A 27,211-nucleotide genomic window follows, 5' to 3' on the forward strand; every position below is an offset into this window, starting at 1 on the left:
TGTCAGCACTGTAGAAGCCAGAATACAGCAGAGAGATATCTTTAAAGGGCTGAGGAAAATGTCAACCTAGAATTCTTATTCAGTGAAGATAGCTTTCACAATTGAAGTAAAAACAGACTTTTTCAGACAAACTAAAGCTGAGAATTCACCCCCAGTAAACCTGTACCTCAACAAATGTTAAAGGAATTCCAGAAAGGGTACATGCATGGGTAAATATAAAAACATTTTTTTTTCTCATTTTAAAATCTTTTTTAAAGTAATTGATTATTTAAGGCACAAGTAGTAACAATGTATTGCAGAGTTTGTAGCTTCTATGAAAGTAAAATATGTGACAATAATAGCACAAAGGACAGGAAGAAGAAAATAGCTATATATTATTGAAAAGAGCTTGTACAGTTGGTGGTAAATTTGACAAAATATTACTTGAAAGTGTACTGTAATAAGTTAGAGATGTGTGTTATAAACCCAAGAGCACAGGCCAGCAAACTTCAGCCCATAGGCCAGATATGGTTTATTGCCTTTTTTTATTTTTCACATTGGCAAAGTATTTTCTTGTCTGCTTTGGAAGATTGTTTTATTGGAAGACAGTCACACTCACTCATGTTTGTGGCTATTTGGTGTTAGGATGGCAAAACTGAATAGTTGTGACAGTGACCCTATGGCCTGCAAGTCCTAAAATAGTTACTCTCTGACACTCCACAGAAGATTTTTGCTGACATTTGCCCTAGAGGAGCCACTAGAAAAAAAAAAAGTATAGTTAATAAGCCTGTGTTGGAGATTAAGTAGAATTTTTATTTTTATTTTTTATTTTTTTATTTTATTTTTTTTAAGATTTTATTTATTTATTTGACAGAGACACAGTGAGAGAGGGAACACAAGCAGGGACAGAGGGAGAGGGAGAAGCAGGCCCCCCGCTGAGCAGGGAGCCCGATGAGGGGCTCGATCCCAGGACCCTGGGACCATGACCTGAGCCGAAGGCAGACGCTTAACGACTGAGCCACCCAGGAGCCCCAGTAGAATTTTTAAAAGCTCAATTAATTCAAAAAAGGGATGAAGAAAAAAGGAACAATGGACAGGGCAAACAGAAAACAAATAGCAAGATAGTAGATTTAAACCCAACTAAATCTTTATTAGAATCCAGAGTTTATCAGATTTTATACATTAAAAAAACCCCAGACCCAACTCTAGAGTTAATCTACAAGAAACCAAACTTATAAAGACACAAAGAATTTGTAAGTAAAAAGCCAGAAAAAATATATACCATGTGAAAACTAATCTAAAGAAAGGTAGAGTGGCAATATTAGTCCAAAAAAGTAGACTTCAGAACAAGGAATATTATCAAGGATAGAGACATTTCATAGTGATGAAAGAATTCTTTCATGAAGATACACACATATATGCCTAATAACAGAGCTTCAAAATATACCAAGCAAACCCAGAAAGAACTGAAAGGAGTTTTATTCCATTATTGTAGTTGTACATTTTAATACTTCTCCCTTGAGTATTGATAGAACATCTAGACAGAAAATCACTAAGTATATAGGGATATTTGAACAATACCACCTAGCTTGACTTAACTGGCATTTTTAGAACACTCAAGACCAGAAAGCACATTCTTTTCACATGCACATGGAACATTGACCAAGAAATATTCTGGGCCATAAAATAAGTTTCAGTGAATTTAAGAGTATTAACATCATACAAAATTATGTATTCTGAATGAATTTAGCAATGTTTCTGGAGAGAAGATCAGTATTAAAACATGTGAATTTCTATATCCTAGTCATGAACAATTGGAAAATGAAATTTTAAAGACATTATTTACTATAGCATCAAAAAGCATGAAATATTTAGGGATAAACAGCACACTACAAATGACTAAACTTTGCTGAGAGCAATTAAAGAATACCTAAATAAATGGAATGATGTACCATGTTCATGGATTGGACGGCTCAGTTATTGTTAGGCTATTAGTTCTTCTCAAACTGAGCTATAGATTGAATCCTAATCTAAATCCCAGCAGGATTGTTGTACAGATTGACAATTTATTCTAAAACTTATATGGAAGTTAAAGAGGCTCTAGATTAGCCAAAGAAATATTTAAGAACAAAGCTGGAACCTGATCTTAGGGCTTAATATAAAGCTACGGTAGTCAAGACTACTGTATGATGTTGGCATAAGAAGTAGACATAAAGATCAATGGAACAGAATTAGGGATTCTAGAAATAGACCTATATGTATGTGATCAATTGATTTTAGACAAAGGTGCCTTGATACTTCAGTGAGTTGAGTTATAAGTTGTAGTACTAAATTGTAGTCAGTTTTTAACAAATGGCATTGGAACAACTATTTATCCATATGAAAAAAAAGAATCTTTATTCTTTCCTTATAACATACACAAATATTACCTTAAAATGGATCATAGACCTATATGTGAAAGCTAAAACTATATAATGCCTGGGGGAAGATCTTTATGACCCTGGGGCAGGCAGAGATTTTTTAGGACCCCAAAAGCACCAGCCATAAAAGAAATCATTGAAATTTTGGAGCTTACCAAAATTTAAAATTTTTCTTCAAAAGATAGTGTGAAGAAAATTAAAAATTAAGACACAGGTTAGGAAAAAATATTCACAATACAGATATATGACAAAGGACTTGCATTCAGAATATATAAAGAATTCTTATAACCCATTAGTGAGAAGACAACCCAGTATATAAATGGGCAGAAGATTCAAATAGATCTTCACAAAAGAAGATATATAAATGGTTAACAGGCATCTGAAAAGATGTTCAACATCATTAGAAATTAGGGAAGTGCAAATTAAAATCCCAGTGACACACTACATACCCACTAGCATTACTAAATATAAAAAGACTCTCAATACCATATCTCAGCCAAGATACGGAGCAACTGGAACTCTCATACACTGCTTGTAGAAATGGAAAATGGTGTAGTCACTTTGGAAAAGTTTGCCAGCTTCTTAAAATGTTAATCATACACTAACCACAGGACCATATTACCAGCACTACTCTTAGATACTTACCCAAGATAAATGAAAACACATGCTCACAGAGACTTTATTCATAATGGAGAAAAACTGGAAACAACCCAGATATCTCCTAACAGGTGAATGGATAGTTTCATTGTGGTATATTCATTCAATGGAATATCCCAACAATAAAAAGAAATGAACTGTGGATAAATGTAACAACTTGGATAAGTCTCAAAAACATGGGGAGCAAAAGAAGTTAAAAGAAGAACATATGTTGTATGATTTCATTTATAAAAGATTCTGGAAAAGGGAAAAAAACAACCCAAAGTGATAGACAATCAGTGGATACCAAAGGCTGAGCTGAGAGGGAGATAATTGCACAGAGCCATTAAAGAACTACTGGGGATGGTGGAAATGTTCTAGATCTTGACTGTGGTGTTTGCACTTGGACTTCTACATTTGTTAAGACTCCTCTCATTGTACACTTTAAATAGATGTATTTTATCATATATAAGTTGAGCTGTAATAAAGTTGACTTAAAAAGTAAAAAAAAATTACCTAGGAAACTAAAATAGGAATGGTCTCATTGGTCTTTCTCATTAAATATGAAGAACTTGAGAACATCTGATTATTTTTTTATCCAAAATATGCACTAAATTATAGTCAAAGAGCAGAAGAAAAGTTAAAGAAAAAAAGTTATTAGGTCTTCATGGGAATCAAATTTCTTCTCACTAAAGTTTCTAACTGCAGGCTGTATCTCAATCCAATGGATTTTCCATTCCAAGCCAACTGTGACCTATTACTTTTGTCAAGATTCCCAATAACAGAGACATTAAGGAAGTAATTGATACTTCTAAAATGTTAACCGTTAATAGTGTGACCACAAGAGGACTCAATGTGTCTACCAGAGCTGATAGTGTTCCCTGTATAGAAAAGTTTATTCCACCCACCAAATGTTTCAGTCAACATATATTTCAGGCTCATCACTTAAGCTTTTGTGAAGAAGAACATGGGGTGCTCATTTCTAACTTGAGTCCATTTCGGTAGCTCCTTGCCTTTTGCTCCTGCATTGGGGTAAACTTTGTAACACTCTAGAATCAAATACTTTCTCTTCATGTCCTGAACTCTCCAGGCATGTGGTACTTTTTTTGTTGGGGGTGGTGGGCATGAGTGGTGAAGGGAGTAGAATCACAGAATATTAGACTGGGAAGGGCAGGGCTCTGGATCATTTAATCCAGTTTTCTCCTTTTACAGAGGGTGGGGAGAACTAAGGACCAGAGGAGGAGAGGAACTTTCCTAAAGCCTCCTAACTCTTAGGAATGGAAGCCAGCCCCAGCCCCTTCCACCCCTGGCTATCTGGAGAAGGCAGCTAGCTTCCCTCTCTGGCTCAGGTTCCTTTGTAATGGGAGCGAGACATCATTCACCTGTTTTCAAGGGCATTGCTGAAGAACAAGGGGTAAAAGGACCATGAAGTATGCACTGTAAAACATAGACACTTGAAAGTGATCTTCAGTCACCACCTGCATAAATTACTTTCCTAACCCTTTGGGATGAAAATTCCTGTGGCTGCCACATTTCAGAAGAGTTTGAGGTTTTCCTTCTTCCTTGTTCTTTGTTTTTGGGAGGCTATGAACTTGTTTTGGAGGGGAGACTTTTAACTTGAGCCTTGCTGCAGGGGTTTACAGTAATTAAAAAAAAAAAACTATTCTAATGAGAGAAACGGGTCATAAATTTGACCTATTTCCCCAGTCATAACTAGAGAGAGCCCACCATCTGAAGGTTTGAAAAGGTAGAGGCTTGATTTATTCTCCCCGTGGCGCCACCCACCTCTGCCCCCAGCTAGATTCACTGCTAATTGCTGTAGTGTTGTTAAAACAAATGGCTGGTCTTTCAGTGCCCCAGAACGATAGGACTATGCCTGATCAGGACTGTAATCAGACCACCCTGTATTTTATGGACTTCATGTCTTGGCAGTCCAGAGGCATGCCAGTGGGGGCAGAGTTTCTGCTTCAGCTCCTAATTAAACTTTGGAAACCTTTTCTTTGTTGCTGGGCCAGTCATCCCCACAATCTGATTGGCCGGAGTTGATTCTATTTGAAATGGGCAAATTTATATTTATTCTGAAAAACAAGCAATAATTCCAAAGAATAAATGTTTATTTGAAAGAGCAAAAGTAACCGTCAAGTGAGCAGATTGTCTGAAAATAGCTATCCGAAAAACCTTTGGAGAGTAGGAAAAATGTGTCGTGGCTGCCAGATACAATATTATGCACATTTCAAAAGAGAAAATGACGATATTAATCCCTTACCTTGGGTTACTGCTTTTGGCCTTTGCACAACTCCTCAGCATCTGTGATTTACATCATTCCTTGAACATCCCTGTGTGGGTGGAGGGTGTGTGTGTGTGTGTGTGTGTGTGTGTGTGTGTGTGTGTGTGTGTCAGGGTCTGTACCAGAAATGGTGTAACATGTTGATTAAGATTTGGGACTTTGAAGTCAATATTCATTCACCCATTGATTTACTCCTCAGATATTTCTCGAGCACCTTCTGTGTTGAGAACTGTTCTGGGCACTAGGCTTGAACAGACTAAACGAACAAATGAACAATACAGACTAAAAGTCCCTGCCCTCATGGGACGTGGATACTGGGGAGGCCAACATACCCGGACTCGTTCGTTAGTTCTACACTAATAGTGTGACCCTGGGCAAGTTACTTGTTCTCATCAAGTGTGTTTCCTCACGTGTAAGATGATAAGAATCCCTACTGCATAACACTTTGTGAGGACTGAGATAATGTATGTAAAGTGTTTGGCACATAGTGAATGTGCATGGAAGGTAGTAGCCGCCATGTTGGTTGTCCTCGAGACTTATGTTCCGGGGTGTCCACCTGTCATCGTTGGATCCCTGGTGAGTCCCCTCTTCTGTGGGACCGGACTTGCTCAGGGTTGGCAGGAGAACAGCCAAGCTCGGTCCTTGTCCCAGTCATGTCACAGGTAGGGGTGGCTTTCGGGATTCACAGTCTGATTCTTGCCTTTGCCCTGCTTCCCTTCCATGTAGGCAGCAGTCCCTCAGAATTAGCCCTTGTGCAGAAATAACTACTATTATCCTCCCGTGCTGCTTCCCTGGGTGACAGACTCTAACTTCTCTTCCTTTCTTCTTTTTTTCAGATTGTTTAGTGTAATTCTGGAACAATTAACCAAAGAAACAGAAGGCGGTAACCACTCCAGTGGCAAGTCAGGAGGCTTTGATGTCAAAGCCCTCCGCGCCTTTCGGGTGTTACGACCACTTCGACTAGTGTCAGGAGTGCCCAGTAAGCACGTCTTGTTTCCTAAAGCCAGGAGTTTGTTGACTTGGTTTTTCTTCTGGGTGGGGCTCAGGATTCTGGAGCCGAGCGCTGCCAGGTGAGTTGCGGTGTGCCAGCCAGGGGCTCCGCAGACGACCACGGAGGCCTTCACGGTTCACGACGCTTGCATGGTCACCTTGGACCCCCGTGATGGCCCCGAGAAAGGGCCGGTAGTGACTGTTGTCTTCCTGAGTTTGTAGGAGACTCTTCTCTTACAGAGACACCGAGCGAGTGGTGACATGAGGCCTTGAAGTCAGGCCTCCTGATTCCAGGCTGGTTTTCCTTCTTGGACACCTCGCAGCCACCACCTCCTCCCGCTCCCAGGCCTGCCCCTCTGAGAGTGGTGGCTAATGCAGAGGAGGAGGGTATTGCAGGGCTCCCAGCCTACTGCCTTTCTTCAAAGTGAGCAGCAACAGGGGGCTGGACTCCTGGAACGTCTGCTCAGCTCTCCACTCTTAGGAGTTGTACAAGTCCGGCTCTGGGGGAAGAAGCGGATGCTTCCAGGTCCTCCCCGTATGTAGGGTAGTGTAGGACCTGCTTGCAGGTGGTTTGGAGGACCGATTGAGATGAATCAGGGAGAGCCCCCGCAGCACAAGATCTGGAGCAGAGGTGGCCCTCCATGGCGAGAGATGCTGTTTTCCTCCACTAGGCTATGATACCAGTCCATGCCAGGCCCTAGTTTGCTTTTTGCTCCAGATGTCTGGGCCAGGTTGAGTGCCACCTGAGCTGGGACAGATGCTCTTGCTGTGCTCTGGCCGGCAGCTGTAGGCTGCTTCTGCTCCCCTAAGGAGCATGGAGTGTGCTTCACGGGGATCTGTCCCTGAAGGGACATCCGTGGTGGGGACTTGAAGGTAGAAGTCCTAGCACCTCTCCAAGGGTTGTGGCGGCAGCTGCCTGCTCCAGCTGGAGGAAGGATATGGGACAATAGGGTGTGCCTGTTTTTCATGACTCACAAAGCCATCAAAAGAGCACAGATCATGTTTTTGCCTCTCCAGAAGTTCTTCATGAAATTGTATTAAACCTGTTGGCACTCGGGACACACCAAAAATTCCCTGGGAAAAAAAAAAGATTTCCAAATTTAACATTTTAAAATGTAGGAAGTGGTGTTTTATGTGTACTTGTTTTTCCAGATGGTTCATTTATTTTCATTGAAAAAGATCAGCACAAGTCAAAACCACAGAGCTGTCTGGAAGCAATTGAGAAAAATAGAAACACCTTGGAAATGACTGGTTTTGTTATGTGTAACATGATGAAATGAGAAGTTCAATGAGCAAGCATGTTCTTTCAGATTTAGTTGTTATAGCCTCATCCAGTCTCAAAGTTACCACGACAGCCTTTTTTCCCCCAAAGAGCAAATGACAGGACAGCCTGTTTGCAGCATATGTTGTAAGGACAAGTGGGTGCTGTGGCTTCATGCATGTAAGTCTGGCCGGTGAAGCTTCCCAAACTCACCGATCATTGTTTTGGCTTCCTTGTTTAACGAGGTTTTCACTAAATGACTAGTCTAGAATTCCCGGGTGTTCTTGAGAACACGTTTTAAACTAGATTTCTTCCTTGTCTCCTTTGTAACAGGATGGAGCTCTACATCACACTCTCCCAGAGGTCAGCAGGGGGAAATGGGGACCTGAGTCTTGTTGAGGACTTTTCAGCCCACATTTATTAATTGCCCTAGTGGAGAACACCCAAGTCTCTCATCAGCCCCAACTGGGCTTGGGGGAGATGGTGTTTTGGGGGGCTCTGGGTCATGATGTTTTCCATGCTGGTTGTCAACTGGGGCCTGGTGATTTCTTAAGAACCCTGAAATTGTTAAAAATGCCGGGGAAGGTGTGACTGCTTATACTTACCTGGGAATTGTCTTGTGCCTTCTATAGAGAATTCAGACTGTTCTATAAGACACGATTTTGTGTGTGTTTGTGAATATATATTGATTGGCAGGAAAATATATATTGTAAAAGAGAGTTCAGACATTTGTGGAGTTATTAACCACCCATACTCAAATGACAAATATTGATCGGAGTCCTGGACCATCAAATGGGAAAGAACCCTACAGACCGTCTGGTCCATGGGCATCATCTTTTAGACAAGGAAGACAAGGGCTGTGGAGGGGCAGCAACTCGTGCAGATTCTCACAGCCAGTGGGTGGCTGAATGGGGACAGATGGACACTCTCCTGGTTCCTGGCCTAGTGTTCTTTCCATTCCACCCCACTGTGTCCCGAACTGGAGTCCCGTGAGCTCTGTTGTATGCGCTGATCATGTACAAAGGAGCCTAATGTCAGGAAAGTCTACACATTCACATTAAGATAAACTTCATTATCTCATAAATTTGGCCGATCGGAAATACAGTAGATACAACGAACAAACATGTTCATGAATCACACAGCTCCCTACCATAGAATTTCCATAGAATTTAGAAGAGCTAACTGCCAGATGATGATTTTGAATGGCCCATCCATGTCTGGGAAAAAAACAAACAAACACACAAAACAAAAACCAACCAACCAACCAAACAAACAAAACCAAAAACCCCAATGATAAAACAAACCCCTGAGTACATTAGAGCAGTTACTTCTTTTCATCTAATGCCTGATAAAAGGTGAAAACCTTAAAAGTCATCCTATTAATCATTTCTTTTCTAAAACCACTTGAACATTTAAATATCTGAAGGTAATACCTAGGATTTGGGTTGTAATGAGGGTCTTGGGAAGACAGGCTCTTCCTGAGTCTGAAATCCTCTTCTCGGTTTTCCCTCCGCATCTCATCCCTCCCCTCTTTTCTGTGTACTTCCAATCACAGTCAACTCTCGTTGCTGTTGCTAATGAATATTCTCTTTGCTTGGTGTGTTGTGACTTCTGTCTTCCTTCTAGCGTCTCAGCTTCTTAGGCTCTTTCATTCTTTGAGTATGTATTGGGAGAGTGAGAAGATACTCTAAAAGAGCAGTGTGAAGGGGGAGAGACGGCGGGGAGGTGTAGGGGAAGAGAGGGAAGAATGGGGAACGCGTGAAGGGCACAGAGCAGCATCTGTGCTCATGGGGTGGGGGGAGAACGCGGGCGCTAAACCCAGGAGTCCGGAAGCCTGGCTGCAGTGTGGGTTCTGGTTTCTTTCTGACCCTCAGTCTGCTGCTTCTGCCCACCTGCTCCTAACCTCAGGGTTGCCTCGCCTACCCTCTTCCCGTGATCTCACTCCCGTCCTGCACTGCAGCTCGGAGTGTTGCTCTGTGCAGAGCTCCCTGGTGTCTGTGCCCCATCCTCGTCTCTCAAGTCCACGTCCCAGCTGCACAGTGCTTCCCTCTTAATGCTGCGCCCATCATCCTGCTTCCCCCGTGCAAAGCAGCTCTTGCCCCTCTCCTCCCTCCCTCTGGAATTCCAGGGGGAGCCTCCTTTCGACAGGCTTGCTGTTGGTTAGGCAAGGGGGTTTTGCCGATGGACTCAAGTCCAGGCCTGTAATCCGAATTTAATACCCAGAGCTACCTTGCTGCAATCTGTTTTTCTTTCCTGATCTTCCCACCGTGTGACCACCAACCAAGACTCACGGGCACCCGGCCCACATTGCTGGTGGTGCTTCTGGTGCTCTTCCCTCTGGCCAGAGTGGCCCCTCTCCTAGGCCCACCTGTGCAAATCCACCTTCTTCCACCTTTAGGCCCTGGTGAGAGGGGGCTGCTGCCCGGTCCTCTGTCTTATCGCCACTCAGAAGCGGTGTCTTTCATCCATCCCTCTTTAATTTTAAGTGTTCGACTCTAGCGTCTGTGTGCTACCCTAGGGTAATTTGTGTTTAATTCTCATGTCTCCTTCTAGAACATACCCTCTTTGAGAGAAGGCACTTTATGTAATACATCTTCATATTTCCCAAAGCACTAAACTTTACGCTTGCCACATGGTAGCTGTTCAAGGGATTTTGTTGAGTGGATGAACGAATGCATGAATGAATCACTGACTTTGATATTGGGCAGTAAGTCCTCCCTCTGGGCCTTAGTTTTTCCATCTGCTGAGTGAGGCAGTTGGATTAGAGGGTCTTTTAGGGTCCTTTTTAACTTATCTCACATCCAGGTTTAATGCTAATTTAATGTTAAATATCTCTGAGTTTTATTACTGTGTGTCCTATATGGAGCAGGCATCAAGGCATCAGGAATTTTATGTGTATTTATATATATATATGTGCGTGTGTATGTCTATGTATGTATACACGTAATATATATATATATCCTTGAAGTATATGTATATGTATATATCCTTGAAGTGTCTCCCTGGCTCACAAACTTATTTCTCTCTCTCCTAGGTTTACAAGTTGTCCTGAACTCCATTATAAAAGCCATGGTTCCCCTCCTTCACATAGCCCTTTTGGTATTATTTGTAATCATAATCTATGCTATTATAGGATTGGAACTTTTTATTGGAAAAATGCACAAAACATGTTTTTTTGCTGACACAGGTGAGTAATGAAAACGGTAGCTAACCTAACTTTTAAAAAAATTAATTTTTCCCAAAATAACTTGTGTGGTTTTGGGAAAATCTAAAACAAAATGGTGCGGGGTGGAAGCCAAATATACCAGTAAAGCCAGTAAGAACCAGCCAGTTCTTAGCGTGAATTGTGTTCACAATAAATGAGGATTTAATCTCCTTTTCTATCCTGATTTCCTGTGTATTCCTGGCAAAGAAGATGAGGTGCCCCCAATACTAGAACCTGAGTAGAATCCCCACCATTGTTCTCTGTGCACTTAAGAAAGGTCCTATAGGGTCAGGGTGGAGGAGAGAGCCGTGGATCCCGAGTACAGAGATGGCATATGCTATGGAGGAGGGAGTCTTGGAGGTGGACCTTGAGGGTCAAGTGGGAGCCTGACAGCAAGCTGGGAGGCCGGTGTTCCAGGCTCTGGCAAGGGCACTCCGCTTCCGCCGGCTTGGGGCTTCCTGGTGCTCGTGTCTGGAGTGGTGAAGCCCGTGTGCTCTGTTTGCAGATATCCTGGCCGAAGAGGACCCAGCGCCGTGTGCGTTCTCAGGGAATGGACGCCAGTGCGCGGCCAATGGCACTGAGTGCAGGAGTGGCTGGGTTGGCCCAAACGGAGGCATCACCAACTTTGATAACTTTGCCTTTGCCATGCTCACCGTGTTTCAGTGCATCACCATGGAGGGCTGGACAGACGTGCTCTACTGGGTAAGCAGCTGGAGGACAGGGTGCGTGGAGTGTTCTTTCTTTGGTTAAGAGTGTTGCATTCGCTAGAGCCGTTGAAGAGTTAGCTGAAAAAGAAACCCTGGCAGTCAGTTCTTGGGAAGGGAAGCAGACCCTCTCCTCACTCTCTAAGACTCCTCCTCTTTCTTCCTCAGGGCCCTAGTTTCTATTCCAGAAAGCCACTGTGTAAGGTGGGCTGCCCCCACTCCCCCATTCTACGTGGGGGACTTGCTGCTTAGTGTGCCCACGAGTCCTTGCTTTAGAGGAAATCCCAAAGTCAGGGCCATTCTGAGTTAAACTCTTAGAGAGCCAGGGGTTATTTTCCAAGTCAAGAGGCCTCTGGACTTCCATGAGCTTGTTTTGTTTTGTTTTAACATAAATGTAGGTTGCTCTGCCAGATCCTAAACAGAAGATAGGGAATATAAATTGGATCACTTTTATGCTTTCCATGAACTTAGTACAACCTTCAGGCCAAAATGGATTTTTCCCTTATTATACTGTTTCCCTTTTGCATCTTCAGCATTCCCATAAATCAGCCCAGCACAAGCCCCTACCTCTCTCTCCTTTTCTGTTTGGAGCTCTAGAAGTCTGGCAGGGAGGGTGGGAAAGGCACATCAAACTTCCAGGGCTGGTGGACCCATCCAACCTGCAATGACAACAGACAGACATTGCAGCCCTTTCTATGGCTAAGGTCTGGTTCTTCTTGTTCCTGACAGAGCCAGAAGGGTTTGCTATAAATGAAGAACAGTAGTATTTTAACAGCTATTTCCCAGAGCTGAGTTTGTTTGTTTGCTTACTTATTTGGTAGAATTTTGAAAAAGCTCACAGAAGTTTAGAAATTAATTTCCATGGCACAGATTGCTGGGAAAAACAGCTGACATGCAGATTTTGAGCCTAAACCCAAGTTCAAATGGGATTAATCAGGTTTCCAATAATGATTTGTTAAAAGGCAATTAGTAATAAAGTACTTCTTGAATGGGCAGTCTTTAGTTAGAAATTGAGAAGTAACTTCTGGCAGTGTCTAAAATTTAGACTCTTTGTAGGGTTCCATATTCCTTTATAACTTCAGAGAACCTGACACACGATGGTTATAAATAGGTTTTTGCTTCCCTTAACCAGTGAACACCATGCTTACAGGATTGTAGAAGTCCTTACATAGTCAATGTTAGGTAAAGAAGATATGTTTTTATTTTCTTCCCCAAAGCATGAGTCTAGTTTGGTAAAAAGTTTGGAGCATCACCAACATGTTGTATCTTGTTTCTCTCTCTTCCCTTCCTTTTTCTTATCATCCTAGGAAAGAGAGAGAGAGAGAGAGAGTGTGTGTCTGCGTGTCTGTGTGTGTCTGTGTGCGTGTGTGGTAATGCATGTGTGTTATTTATATCCATAAGATAATGCCTTTCATGAAGAGGAAGAAGGAGGGAAATTATATTGGATGAGCCAAGATCATGGTCATAGCAAGGGGACCTTCAAATTAGATAAAGGGTTCATTGTCAGTATTATCTTCAAAAGTTGCAAATCCTGGTTAGATTAGTTGAGGTCTCACTCTCACTCTTGCCTTGAAGTTTCTGATACATAGAAAAGATTCATCCAAATAGCCCAAACTTTGATCCCTGCCCCCTCCACCAAACAGGACAGAAACATTTTGATTTAAAAAAAATGTGTGACTCCTCTCAGCTCTGCTGTTCTCTCTGTTGTCAGAGTGAGTTGTCCACTGCTGATCCAACATGCCTTGACTAATACACAGTTTTATACTTTGTTATATTTTTGCACATGGATTCTCTCATGACAATTTTCCTGTTGTCAAGCAAGTGAGAACTGGGAGTATGTGATTAAAGGAGAGAAAACTCCATGCACCCAGAAACAAAAGTTCCCATTGCTTTCCTCAGAACCTTTAAGTATCACCTAGGATTGTATAATTATTATGTCTATTGTTAATACAACAATCACAGAGTTAATAATTTGACAATATAATAATTATATTCTCTGTGAATTACAGGGCATCTTCATTCTAATGGAGGAACTCAAGTAACTTATCAACATTATCTCAGTCTATATCCCTTTCTTAGAAGGTCTGGGATTTTGAAGGTCATGGGCTGTGCAAAGGCAGGTGGTGGGCTGGGTTTGGCCCACAGGTCATAGTTTGGTAACCCCTGCCCTAGCCTGGAACTCAGCACTCTTTCCTTGGCATTCTCTACTGTAGGAGGTTTGTGAATCATTCTAGAACACTAGAGGGCAGCTAAGTAATCTCCCATACAGTTCACTAAGATCTTAATCCTCTGAAACACATCAGGTTGTTTTTAATTACTTATTGATTACATTTATTAACTCATCAGAGATAGACAAGAGCCAAGACACCAAACCTTCTTAATATTTAATGGGCTGTGGTCAGGTGGAAGATACACAGCTGTGCCTGGTACAGAGCAGGTGCTCGACAAATACTTGTTACTCTTACTCCTCCTGGTATAATCCCATTGCCTCAGCGTAGAAGGGCCATGTTTAAATATCATTTTTTTGTGCACAACTAGGGTGTAAAGGGCACATCTTGAGAGATGACCAAGGAGATTAGATTGTAGATATTGATTGAGAGCAAGTTTCTCAATCCTTTAGGCATTTGTATATGGTGGGCAAAGTCTTCACCAGGGATTACTTCACATCTTGTCAAGCTTCTATTCAGTCAGTGTTCTCAAGCTCACTGATGCCTGATTCTCAAGAATTTCTGGCAAAGGGCTGGCTGGGTCTTGAGAAAAGTGCAGGTGGGTCTGATATGCAGGAAGACATACTTAGAACCATTCGGATGTGTGGGAGTGGGATTAACAATTTCTGGTGGGAAAAAAAGTCCTTCTAGAGCTCTTTTATAAAGTGAGTTCCATAAGCATAATTACACTGCCATCTGACCCACACATATTTGTTGTCTACGGAGGCAGCAGGGTGTAGGGCAAGGGAAGAGCATGAAGGCTGGATAGGGCTGGGTGCCTGACCTTCAGTAGGTCACCACAACCTTCTGGGCTTTAGTTTTCTTGTCTACAAGATGCACAGTTAGACTACATGATCCAATTCTTCTTCAATTCAGAGGAAATCTTTTTAAGGATAGGAAATTAAAATAGTGTTGGTATCAGGAGAGAACTATTCATATATAAAACATTTATGACCTCTTGCCTTAACGCCAAGCTCTTTCCTCATTGAACACACCTGTGGAGGTGCGGGCTGCCAGACTCCAGTGGGAAGTTCTCATGGCCAAATTGACCATCTATTTCATTCAAGACACCTGGGAAATTCCTCGCATTGGCTGAGGGCATGCCTTTCTGTGCCTTTCTCTTATTCCTGGCATGGGGAGCCACAACCAGTAAACCACGAGTGTTTTCACCAGTTAGAAAAAAAAAAAGCCTTAGGTTGGTCTTTAATTGGAGATAAGAATGTGCATCTCAGCCTTTGAAATGAGAGGAAAAACATAAACTAAATAGAATATTATTTTCTAGGTACCAGGTGACCCCACATGATGACTTTTGATATGAATCTTTTGAGAATGAATCTAAATTGAAATCCTTCAGCTCATGCTGATTTTTTCCTTGTTGATAAAGACCACATGCAGACAAAATCCCCAGCAGAGTCTTTATTGTCATTTGGATATTTTGGGGAAAACCTTGCCAGTTCTGACTTGTGTATACGGTAAGGTCTGAGAAATACTAGCCTCTGAGAAGAGACTTGGGTTGAGATTTAGTTTTGGAGGAAGACTGGCCCTGAGAGCTGAAGTTTTGTTTCTCATCCCCCACCTTCTGGGGAGTTAGAGACCGTCTTCTGTGGCCTTCCCTCCAGCCCCCAGCTATCATTCCAGTTGGTATTTCTGCTCCACGTAAATGTGAATCTGTCCAACACCTAATCCTAAGAAGTTAAAAGCTGCTTTAATTAAAAATAAAGTGCCCTCCCAAGTGGAGCAGACTGCTGTTCCTAGAACATTCCCTGGAAGAGCAGACTGAGATCTGAATGAGGATTGGTAAAGCAGTTGGCCTGGCCGCTGACCAGCCCTGTTTCACCTCATCCTGGTCAGCTCACTGCTGGAGCCAGCTCTCCCAGGGCGGGCCATCTAGCACCAGGGCTGTACAAGGGTGAGTTCTCCTGATGGGAGTCCCGGACTTGGCCCATCCTTCCCTCACCCCATGAGCACGCTCTCCCCTGTCTCCTGCCCTGCTCCCACACAGAGGAGACAGGCCCAGAGAGGTCTCCATGGAAGGTCCGGACTCCAGGCTGGGCTCTGGCCACTACGCCGGGCAGCCTGGTTCTTCTCCTCTATACACGGGTTTTTAAATAAGGTTGGTGGTGTCGTTGCTTTGGAAGAATTACCCTCTGCCTTCCTTCTGAAATTAGTTTATCCAGCTTAATTAGGTCAACAATTGCAGCCATGGCCCTGGTTCATTCATTACTCTAATTGCCAATGTGAGATGTGCAGACTGATAGGAGTTCTATTAAGCACATCAATTTTCATGTGGCCAAACAGGTGTTTCATAAGGGATTTAATGCCCTCTCCCTAGACTTCAGCAACAGATGTTAAGTCTTTTTTTTTTTTTTTCATGTTCTCTTTTCCTGTTTGGCTTCTGCATGAGGCAAACATAGTGAAATGCATGCACTTCATTCTGCAAAGCTAAAATCAGGAGCCAGATAATATGGAAGAAATCACATGCTTCAAGGCCGAAGGGGCTTGCACCCTCGAGGCAAGAACCATGACTCTCACAGACCACATTTAGTTCTGTTGGCCAAGATTCTGGGTGTTCAGCAAAGTCAGGCCTGCAGTCATTTATTTTGTCCCTGGACTGGTCTTTAATACCTCCTTCCTGGGAGACGTGTTTGCCTAATTTAACACGGATCTGTGCTGCTGGGAAGTTCCATCTTTAGCCATGAACCTCAAAGCACCTGTTTGCTCCTGCATGAGACCTACTCATGACCAAACCTCCCCTGTGAGGGTCTGCCATGGAGGCCACGTCTAACTGTGCTGCTTGAGATTGTTCCAGAAGTAGTGGGCACAGGGTTCCTCTGGACCAGCCCTCTTTCACCTCATCCCAGTCAGCTCACAGCTAGAGCCAGCTCTCCCAGGGTGGGTCATCTAGGTCAAGGTAGGTGTGGGGGATAAGTGCTTCTTTCTTTTTCCTGGGTCCTTCCTTGATGCAGTTGGCAAAAATCTCATTCCCCAAAGCACCGTTGAACGCATGTCAGCTAGCGGACTTCTGAGCACTTTCCTCTTTGTGTTCATTGAGCTGTACTTGCACTCACTGATGGCAGATAATCTAGATTTTAGGTGGGTTAGGTTTCTTTGGATAGGGTGGCTTCCAATAGAAATTTATTATTTTAGGGTTTTTTTTTTTTTTAAGGAAAAGAATTTATAGAGTCAGATGTTGCAAGTTTGTCTCTCTAAGTAAGACTTTTCCACCATCACAAATCTTAAAAGCAGAAAGTTCTAACAACTTGGGTAGAGTAGGAAATACTTTCCAGCTAAGCACTAGTTTAGAATAGATCTACCAAGATCTATTCTGAAAGTCCATGATCCAAGACTGTTTCAGTGAGAAAGAGCCAGATCCCAGCTGATTTCCCTGCCTGTGTCAAAGTCTGCTATTATTTGCCCCCAAAGCTTTGATGACTCTTCATGGGCGTGCGTGTGTGCATATGTGTGTGTGTGTGTGTGTGTGTGTGTGTTGGGAATATATAGTGAATGTTTCTTGGCTACTGTTGTCTCTGATTCAAATCTAAGTAAATGTTTAATTTAATGTATAGAATGCTGTCTCTAATGACCCTCTCTCTTTATTAGATGCTCTTATTAACCCACTCCTATGAGACCATCTTATTTCTTGCAGATGAATGATGCTATGGGATTTGAATTGCCCTGGGTGTATTTTGTCAGTCTCGTCATCTTTGGGTCATTTTTCGTACTAAATCTTGTACTTGGTGTATTGAGCGGGTAAGCTACACCTCTTTCATCTTGAAAGCAGAGTCCTGAGGACAGTTGCCAAGACCACACAGGTTTTGCTAGATGGGGGCGGCCGGGTGGGTGCCAAACACGTTCTATGTCCTCCGAGATGCTTTCTTTCCTGCTGAGGCTTCCCAAATGAAGATGCTTCCTGGAACCTCACCAGCCTTTATGAAAGAAAGCTATGGAACGGTTATTGACCAGAAATTAATCAGCACTGTTGCTTGGGATTTAAATAGATTCCATTGCTTGCCCTTTTGTCTGTCCTAAAATGAGATACATTTATAATTGCTTGATTGGTCTGGATCCAAATATGCAGATTAATTGGTATAAAACAGTAGCTAAATGAGCTGGTCCTGGCCGACTTTTGGTAGGCCAGGTTTGTAGATTTCAGCAGCAGAACTTGTCCGTACCCGAAGACAAAAATGAAAGGTCCTAGGTGGGGGTCCCTGTCCTCAGAGCTGTAGTCTTCACTCAAAGCCCTGAGTGGTCTAGCAGCTGCTCCTGGGGGCTCCGCTCTTTAGTAAATGGATAACTGATAACTGATCTCCTTACATTTTACAGGTAAATGATGCGATAGGATGGGAATGGCCATGGGTGTATTTTGTTAGTCTGATCATCCTTGGCTCATTTTTCGTCCTTAACCTGGTTCTTGGTGTCCTTAGTGGGTAAGCAGTCAGATCCGTGTTGCACATTCTGCTGCTGCCCCGTGTGGGGTGGCTCTGCGTGTCCCCCAGCTGCTCCCTGCGGCTTCTCTGCATGCGTGTGGACTCTGACGTCCCTTCTGTGTGTTGCTTTTGGATTGAACTGTGATTCTCTCTGCCTGTATCTTCTCTGTGAGATTCTGTGTTTCTGACGCTTGCCACACATTATTAATCTCATGAAAGCGTGTCCCTGAAGCAGGTGCATTAGTGTGCCCATGTGCAGAAGTGGATTGCAAGTGAGTGGAAGGAGTCCCAGACTTGGTGTCCCCAAGGAGAGGGCCTTATGTCTTTTGTGGCTTTGTTCCCGTTAGTATATAACCTGGCCTTTTTGAGTTACCCACAGTGTATCATGAATATTTCCTGGGCATTTCAGATTTTATTGAGAAGGAGGAATAAACCTAGATTAGCACATAAGTACTGAACAATTTCAAAATCTTACATCCTTCAAGTCGTTTATTTGCTTGGTTTTCTGCTACTGTCACTGTGAGAATTGTCTCTCTAACTCACAATTAGTCTCCACTTGTGGAATCTCTAATGCAGAGTAATGAGCAGCTTTTGCATACACACTTCCTAGGGCCTTAGGGTCCTGCTCACTCAGTCACCATTTTTGAAATGTCACTTGGCTGCCTCCACCCCTTGGATGAACCTCCATAGAGAGGATTCTCCGTAGAGAGTGGAGGCTGGCTCAGGAAGGGGTTCCTGGTGTTTCTGGGCTCTGCCCTGCCTGTACTCAGGGATGCCGTCCCAAGCCCCTGGGGCGGCTCTGTGTCCTCACCACCCACAGACACCCAGAAAGAGGAGCACCCTGAGAAGGAAGAAGGGGCTGTCTGGGCTCTCCCAGAAGCTTCCCCAGAACTTAAGCACTGCTGGAGGGCAGAGGCCCCACGTGGGAGTCAGTGGGGGGGCCCATCTCCCCAGAGGAACCTAGTCATCCACCGTGCTCACACTTCCTCAGAAGTACTGGTGGGACCCTTGATTCCACGTGAGCGAATCTTCACCTGCTTTATCTTCCTCTTTCCAAGTTTGTGTCTCAGGGTGGGGGGCGGGGATGATGCCTTCACGGAATGCTGAGTCAGCAAGGAGCCCTGGATCGCATTTGTCCAAACACTGCCTTTTCCAGAGCAGAGAGCACAGCTCCTTGTCCACCCTCTAAACTGCCCTGCCTGTTTTCAGGGGATAATGCATTTGGGGTTCTCCTTGATGGAGTGTGGTCAGTTTTACTCCATGGACGCACAGCTGTCTCGGGAAGCCCCTTTCTAGAGACGGCCCTGGAGCCTGCGCCCCCAGGGAGGGCAGTGGGGCCGGGATGAGGGTGTGACAGCATTCCCCACTCCCACCAAAGCTTCCTTCTACAGAGGACTGGCTCCGCAAACCCGTGTGTGAAAGTCGTAACCCTCGGAGAGTGCTTTCATCCTGATGAGTCTCTGCGGCCGTAGGTTAGCGTTGGGCTGGTAAGGGTGGAATTTCTCCAGGGGGAGAAACAGCCTAATGGCAGTTTTGCCTCAGGAATGGCCCACACGAGGTTAACGGCAATTCTGTCATGCATTCCTTGGCGCCCCATGTCTCCTAAGTTCAACCAAACTGACTGAGGCCATGGAAACTGCTAATTTTAACAGTGCCAGTGACATGCCTTATCTCCAAGCTTCCCAGAGCAGGAGGCATCGCCCCGGCATGATGATGAAGCAGCTCGAGATGGGGGAAAAGGAAACGGTGGGAGGCAGGGCTCCTGATCAGAATGGTGGTGGGCATTAAATGTTGACCCCTGTGGAGGGTGACAACATGACACCCTCATGGGACAGCCAGTTTACTGGGATATATTTTAGGGAAAATAACAAGTAATGTTAAAACATCTTGGTATCGGAACAAAACTAGTTCCCTTCCGAGGGAGACTGCGATGGCGTGCCCGGCTCCGGGCCAGAGACCCGAGGTGCCGGTTGCCGAAGACACAGAGGCGCTGGGCTCAGGCTTTCGGTGCCTGGTGGGGAGACTGTCATGAAGCAGCGCAGGATGGCAGAGCTGGAACAGAGGTGTAGCCCAAAGGGCTGAGAAGGCTGCATGTCTGTGAGCTGGATCTTGAAAGGCGATACGGGATCTACAGGGGAAAACCGATGAGGAGCTTGTTCCCACCTCCCTGGACAATTCCCTGCTCCTCTGCCCGGCTTCTCCCCCTTGACTGGCCCCCAAACCAACAACAACAACAAAAAATCAAAAAGAGTCATTCGTATGCATTTTCTTTTTTTTTTTTTTAATTTTTTTTTTTTTTAAGATTTTATTTATTTGCGAGAGAGAAAATGAGAGACAGAGAGCATGAGAAGGGGGAGGGTCAGAGGGAGAAGCAGACTCCCCACTGAGCAGGGAGCCCGACGCGGGACTCGATCCCGGGACTCCAGGATCATGACCTAGCCGAAGGCAGTCGCTTAACCAACTGAGCCACCCAGGCGCCCTCGTATGCATTTTCTTGTTAAATTTTTAAAAATTTGCTTTCGTCTTAGAGTCTTCACAATTTTTTTAGGGAACACTGAAAGGAGGTAGATGTTAAAAGGGGGAGAATTTGTGTTGCATGGCCCCTTGGGGACCATCAGACCAGCACACAATCCTTAAAGCGCTGAATTAAAAGCCTCCCATTTTAAGAAACTTTAGACCTTGCTATCGCCTTCTGATGGAGAGCCGTTAAATGATGCTTGTGTGTCTTTAAGTCTGTTAACCCCTTGGAAATACTTGTTTCTGCTCCTTGGCTTTTTTTCTTTTTTTGTGTGTGTGGCCATGCCATCCTATTGTATTCGTGAACTGGTTTTAATCTGCACACTTGATTTGGTGTTGATACATGTTTAAAGCATTCTAAGACTGATGCTTTGGAAAAATCTTTGGTTTTACAACAGATGCTTTTCTCAAGGTGAGTATGAAGTTTATGAAGTGTACACCCTGTGTAACCAAGCACGAACACAGATGAAGACTTTTATCTCTGACGGTAGCGTTCTCTGGGGCGGGGGAGCCGAGAAGGTCTGTAGCTTGTGCTGCAATTTCACATTGTCATTGAGGAGATGGTCCCATTATGACCAGGGATTGGAAAGAATGTCTCATTCACGTCTATAAATGAGACAGATACGTCTCTTCTCATGCTGGGGTTTTCGGGTTTTTTTTGTTTGTTTGTGTGTGTGTGTTTTAGAAGCTTGGTGATTTTTTTACTTTTAAAATTACTCATTAAACTCCTTGTCCCTTTTGAGGTTTTTGCCAGTAAATAGACCGAATAAGAGAACTCGCTGGTATCTCAGTGCTTGGTTTCTTTAGAACCACTGCCAGATATCCTGGGGGGAAAATGGTGGTCCTGGGCAGTGGGCTCACTTCTTCACCTGCAGGACCCACCTGACACCAGGCATACCTGTGGTTAGGCCCCCAGGGTGTGATTCCGACCCCCAAGAAGAGACTGGTAGATGCAAAGGCCTGGGCTCTGGTCCTGCCAGTGTCACCCACCAACTCTGGGGCTTCATTTTGTAGCCCTGAGCTTCGGTCTCCTGGTCCCTCAAGGAGGGATGGTCCCGTTGTGCAGCCTTCCCCATTGAGTGGCTGGCTTTTTATCAGCTAATGAATGTAGAAGTAAAGGAGTAAAGGATTTTACTCAGCGAATGCTGCTTCATCCTAAATCCATGGACCTCCTCCCTGTCCCCTCTCTGGGTGAAGGGACAGACACAAGCGTTCTTTACAAATTAAAGCGTACCATTTTCTGGATTTCCCAGGAAGTGACTAAAGGAAATGAGCTTTGTATACACATGAATACTGTGCCCTGTGCCTCCCATGAGGAGGCTGTGGAGGTTCTTTGTCAGCCACAAAGTATCTTGCAACTTAAATCGTTGTGACTCAGGTTCTCTCTGACAGTGATTTTTTGGCACAACGTAGGGGAAAGGCATTTCTGCAGCATTGTGGTTAATCACGCCAGCTTTTTAGAGTTGGATAGCTGAGATGTGATTGTTTGAGCCTCACTTTCCTCGTCTGTGCCATGGAGCTGATAGTACCAACCATGTGAGTTGTGTGAGGATTCAGTGAGCTAGAGCATAGAGAGCTCGCTCTTTGTCACTGTGGTGGCTTGAGTGAGAGAAGATAAAACATGATTTGATGCAAGAAAAAAATCTAATCAACTCAGTCCTTTTAAACTAATAATAACTGGCCAAGATCGGCCTGCGTTAGTGGAAAGTCAAAGTTATAGAATATTTTTAAATGTTTTATTGCATACACACGTGCATGTATAATGACATAAGCCAATGATTACTGAAGGATATTATTACATAAACCACCTCCTGGACCTGCTTTAAAGAATAGATTAAAGTCATTTATAACTCGCCTATGAATTCAAAGCTTCGGTTTTGCCATCATCTTGGGGAAAATATTTGAAACGCTTTCTTAAGCAGGCTTTGTATGTTAGAAGATAAGTGTTTCTTTGTAAAGCAGATTTTATGACCTAAGACTGAATGTAAACCCAGCCCATGTCTCTAAGTTCGAAGTCCTTCATCTCTAAATTGTGTTCTTTGTGTTCCAATAAGTTCCAGTTTACCAGATCCCAGGTCTCTTTTTAAATCATTAGTCCCATTTTATATTACTAGAGGCCTGTTTGTCCTAACTTCAGAAGTTTTGAGGGAACAGGGATGAGGTGAAGCATTATAGAAAGACAAGGGCCATTTTCAAGCCAGTGGATCATTCTGAGTTTCACCGTTGAGGTCTTCCCATACCCCATTCTAGTCGCATCGAATCCCAGGGCCTCACAAGGACTCAGGCATGGCTATTTTACTGTGCAACCGTAGGCATGGAAGGAATGGGGAGGGAGATTGGTGGTAGTGATGGCACTCTGGACTATGATTTCATGATTTTACAGAGCGAGATCCTATTTGGGGCCTCATTTGCACCTCGGTCCATTTAAATTCCCATTATGAGCCACAGTAGGTCAGAGATGGCCTCTGATTTCTTCTCCTTGAATATTGGCTCATGAGGCAAAACATAGCAGGTAGATGGTAGTTGTATCACTTGTGAATGTTTTCTAAGTGGAGACATAACCTCTGGGAAGAGGCATTCTTATAAATTCTTCATGACTGGGATTAGATTTTGCTCTCATTCAACACTTTACCAGCATCTGCTGATTGAAAATGAACACCAGAATTTCTTCCTATGCATACTCCTGACATATCTGTGTCTTAGAAGAGTAGTTGAACTGCTTACAACATTGGAAGGGGTGGTGATAGGCGGTGGGATAATCGGGCTGCCCATGTGATTGGGTGCCCCTATATCGCAGAATGAAGTTGTACTGATTCATGACTTAATTCTGCATCCTGACCAGCAGACTAAGAAGCTACATTGAGGTCCAGTCTAAAAACAAAAAAGAGGGTACAGGGTTCTCAGTAGATCTTATCACTCATAAAAAAAAAAAAGATATTTTTCTATGTGTAATTAGTGATGATCATGCTACCAGAATTCCAGACAAAGATACCTTTAATGATCACTGGCAGCAAAACAGCTCTCACATTTAGCTGGTTTGTCTTTGGTCTGAGTAGGTGAACATGTGAAAGATTTGTCCACACAGTTGGAGGTCTCTCTTCTTGCCTTTGGAAGTCATGCTGTGAGTGGGGTTGAAGGTCAAGGGAAGGAGCCTTGGGCCCTTTAGTGCCTTCACCTGGTTTGGCTTGGGTAGAACAAGGAATTGAGCCCCGATGCAGCTTTGCATGGAAGAATGCGGTCTTTCCTTTTTTCTAATCAAGAACCGAGCTAAACATTTATCTATACTTTTAAACCCTGAACTTCCTTGTTGCAGAGTTAAGAGGCTGTCGGGCGTGGCCGGCAGCTGGATCCTGGTGCTGTTGGTACCACGGTGCCTGGAGGACCCAGGCTGCTAGCCACACCTGACAGTAACAAGTGAGTGGTAACCTCTCTGCCGCTCGCAGCTACTGTTTCCATAGAAATGGCTGTCGGGATCAGTGGAAGCGAGGTAAGTGAAAGTTTTCGCTGATCCTTGTTTCCATCAAGCTGCTGTCGGTTTCCCTGGCAACAGCAGGAGACCACAGCCTGGCACTAGCGGCAGATTCAGGCGAGCTCCCTCACTTGTCAGCTGTGGCTATCATCTGTTCCTGACCCAGTTCCCTTTTTTATAATGCAGAGCAAAGCCCTCTGAGGACCGCGAGGCACCTCTGGCCACGTGTGCCCTCCTGGGCACCCGTTTTGCTGACGGAGAGCTCGGTGCTAAGCAGCTGCTCCATCGGCAGCCTTCCCTCCACCGCGCTCTGGTGTGTTGATGTGCAGTTAGGATTGGGGGAGAGGTAGCTGTGGGTGTCGGTGTTGTGTAGGGAGGGTTGTTGAGTCTGTCGATCCCAAGTCCTGGGGGAAAGAGAATTCATTACAGTACTTCCATCCACAGGCCCAGCTCTTCCTAAAGCTGCTGGTAACTTAATGGTCAAAATTAAAGCCATAATTTTCCCATGTTCCCTATTCGATTGGTGGTCCTAACAGCTGCTATCACTTCTACAACGAAAGGAATGTTTATGAATTCAATAATTTGACTTCTTGTGAGAAACATACTGCCGATCGCTCCCAAGATGCTACTGTCAACCTTATGTCAGTCTTTTTTTTCCTTCTGTGAGATGTTCTTTTGCAGGCTGGTGAAATTATTTCCAGAGATCAAATATTGGTCTAGCCGGGCAGCTCAGCATACAAAGACCAGTATGTTCATGGTACAGGGAGCTCTTCTTTATTCAGGTCCGGCAGTTGTTCCTTTCTTGGAGTTTCATTTTAATATTTCAGCAGAGGCAGGCACCCCAGGCCCAAGTATCCTCCTCCCATACGAGACCGCTCTCCCAGGTCCCAGAGGCAGAGGGGAGCGGTGTGCGTTGCTCTGATATTGTAGGGTGAGAGCACGTGGGTAGAGGCACGGAGTGAGGTGTTGAGCAGTGTCTGGTTGTAAACCCTGAAAGATACCATCAAAGTGTCTTCCCTCTGAAACAAAACAAAACTCTTATATTCAGAGCTCTGTCTCAGAAGCAAATGAAGACATGGAGCCACTGTGTTATGAGAATTTAGATTGGCTGTCTAGAAGCAATGAAAAATTGTGGATTTCCTGTCTCTAGAGGGCTTTCTGAATGACTGTCTTCCTCCACAGTCTGGACGAGGGCACTATGCCTGGAGGCAATATTGAGGTCTGACCCTGTACCTGCTGGTTGGGTTCAATATAACAGACTAATAAGAAGCAGAAAATCTTCCTAGGTACTTTTTTTCTCTTAGACTTCTTAAGAAAAAAAATGACTTCGTCATTTAATGAATGTTTTTTTAAGTGCCTACACGATAGTAGATGTATTTGCCAAGCACCTTACTAGACACTGGGTTTCTAATAATGAGACAAAGCAGAATTTTTGTCTTTATGAAGCTTTTATCTAATGGGGAAGACAAAGATTATAATTATAAACTTCTGTAAATTCTTTGAAAGAAAGGTATGGAGTGCTGTGAGCGTGTTTAAAAGGCACAGCTGATATCCAGGGGCTGAGGAGAAGCATCCTGGAGGAAGAGAAGAATGAACGAACAGCTATCATATCTGGGAAAGATGGGGGAGGTGGTTGGGGGAGGGTTTTCCAGCTAAAGGAAAACTCACTCAAAGGCCCTGCAAAAGGAAGGAGCAGAGGCTGTTGGAATAACTGAGCAAAATCGGGGTGGCAGGCACCCAGGGGGACAGGGAAAGGAGGGTGGAGAGAAGAAGAGACTGATCAGCAGAACCCAGATCAAGAAAGGTCATTCTAGATCATGTCACAGATTTTGGTCATTAGCTGAAGTGTAAACCTACGGATGGATTTGAAGCAGGAACTATGTGATTTATATTTGTGTTTTATAAGAATGATTCTGTGTTATGATGTCTTCAGCTTACCTTAAAATGCAACAACAAAAAAAATAAGATGACTTTGTGAATGGATAGAAGGGTGGATAGAGAGGTGATAAAGAAAATCAAGAAAATGTTAATTGCAAAATTTAGGTGGTAGGCATATGGGTGTTTACTGCATAATTCTTTCTACTTCTATGAATGTTTGAACATTTTCTTAACAAAATGGAAAAACTTGCATATAAAAATCGCTCTGGCTGCTGCAGTATGAATGGACTGGGTTGATGCAAGACTGGATATGCGGAGACCAATTTAGACTGTTTATAATCCACTTCCAGCCACAATATGGTAACAGTTCCAGAGTGGACTTCTTACCATAAACAGCTATAAAACTGGCCAAAATACATGAAGCAGTTTTTTTCCCCCAGACAATGGGAATAGGCAGCACAGGATTGGGATCCCTAAGAGAAGGGGAACACATCAAGTAAGCCCCCATAATTGCGCTAGTTTTCTGCCTGAAGACACCTTTAGGACTGAGGCACAGGGAAGCAGAGCCCAGCGGAGGACAACAGTCTATTTGCTGAAGAGGCAAAGAGCAGAGCGTGGGCTGCTGAGAGAGCTGGAATTTTCAGGGCAGGGTACTGGAGAGGGGTGTGCAGATAAGGGGCTCTGGAAATCTAGGGCTTCTCTTAAATCTTCGACTCTAAACTAAGCTTCTATGTGCCAGGTGAGACTATCAAGGCAAGATGGAGAACAGCCGCTAGAAAACTGAGCTGCTGAAAACCTCACAATGCTGGGGAAACGGGCGTTCTGATCAGCTGGAGTGGACTGACCTTGATGAATACATTGGACGTTCAATTGAGAGTTCAGAAAAGCCAGGCCTTAGGGGTGGGGCTACTTTAGCTCTACAGTAAGAGCTACTCCTAGACCTGCCCTAACAGCTTAAAAACAAGCTTCAAGAGGCTCAGGTTAGGTGGCTAATTAATTAAATACCTGCCAAAACAAAAGTCAACACCCATTACGGGAGACACCTGAATCCAGATGTTCTCCCAAATGTTTCTCCACATCATTAAGAATCACAAGACGGGGGCGCCTGGGTGGCTCAGTTGGTTGGGCGGCTGCCTTCGGCTCAGGTCATGGTCCTGGGGTCCCGGGATCGAGTCCCACATCGGGTTCCCTGCTTAGTGGGGGGTCTGCTTCTCCCTCTGACACTCCCCCC

At 44.1% G+C, this 27,211-nt stretch overlaps 1 protein-coding gene across 1 annotated transcript in view; it reads left to right on the forward strand.

Annotated features, from left to right (window-relative positions):
* The window catches only part of CACNA1D (calcium voltage-gated channel subunit alpha1 D), a 291,430-nt gene that overhangs the window by 140,484 nt on the left and 123,735 nt on the right, over positions 1–27,211 (forward strand). Inside the window, exons 5-8 of the mRNA XM_081805721.1 lie at positions 6,159–6,301; positions 10,608–10,760; positions 11,284–11,480; positions 18,013–18,116. Coding sequence (XP_081661847.1) covers positions 6,159–6,301; positions 10,608–10,760; positions 11,284–11,480; positions 18,013–18,116 — 597 coding nt within the window. The remainder of the gene's footprint in view (positions 1–6,158; positions 6,302–10,607; positions 10,761–11,283; positions 11,481–18,012; positions 18,117–27,211) is intronic.

This window comes from Leptonychotes weddellii, chromosome 1 (assembly GCF_054177405.1).
Source record: "Leptonychotes weddellii isolate Sample4059 chromosome 1, ASM5417740v2, whole genome shotgun sequence".
Taxonomy (NCBI): domain Eukaryota; kingdom Metazoa; phylum Chordata; class Mammalia; order Carnivora; family Phocidae; genus Leptonychotes; species Leptonychotes weddellii.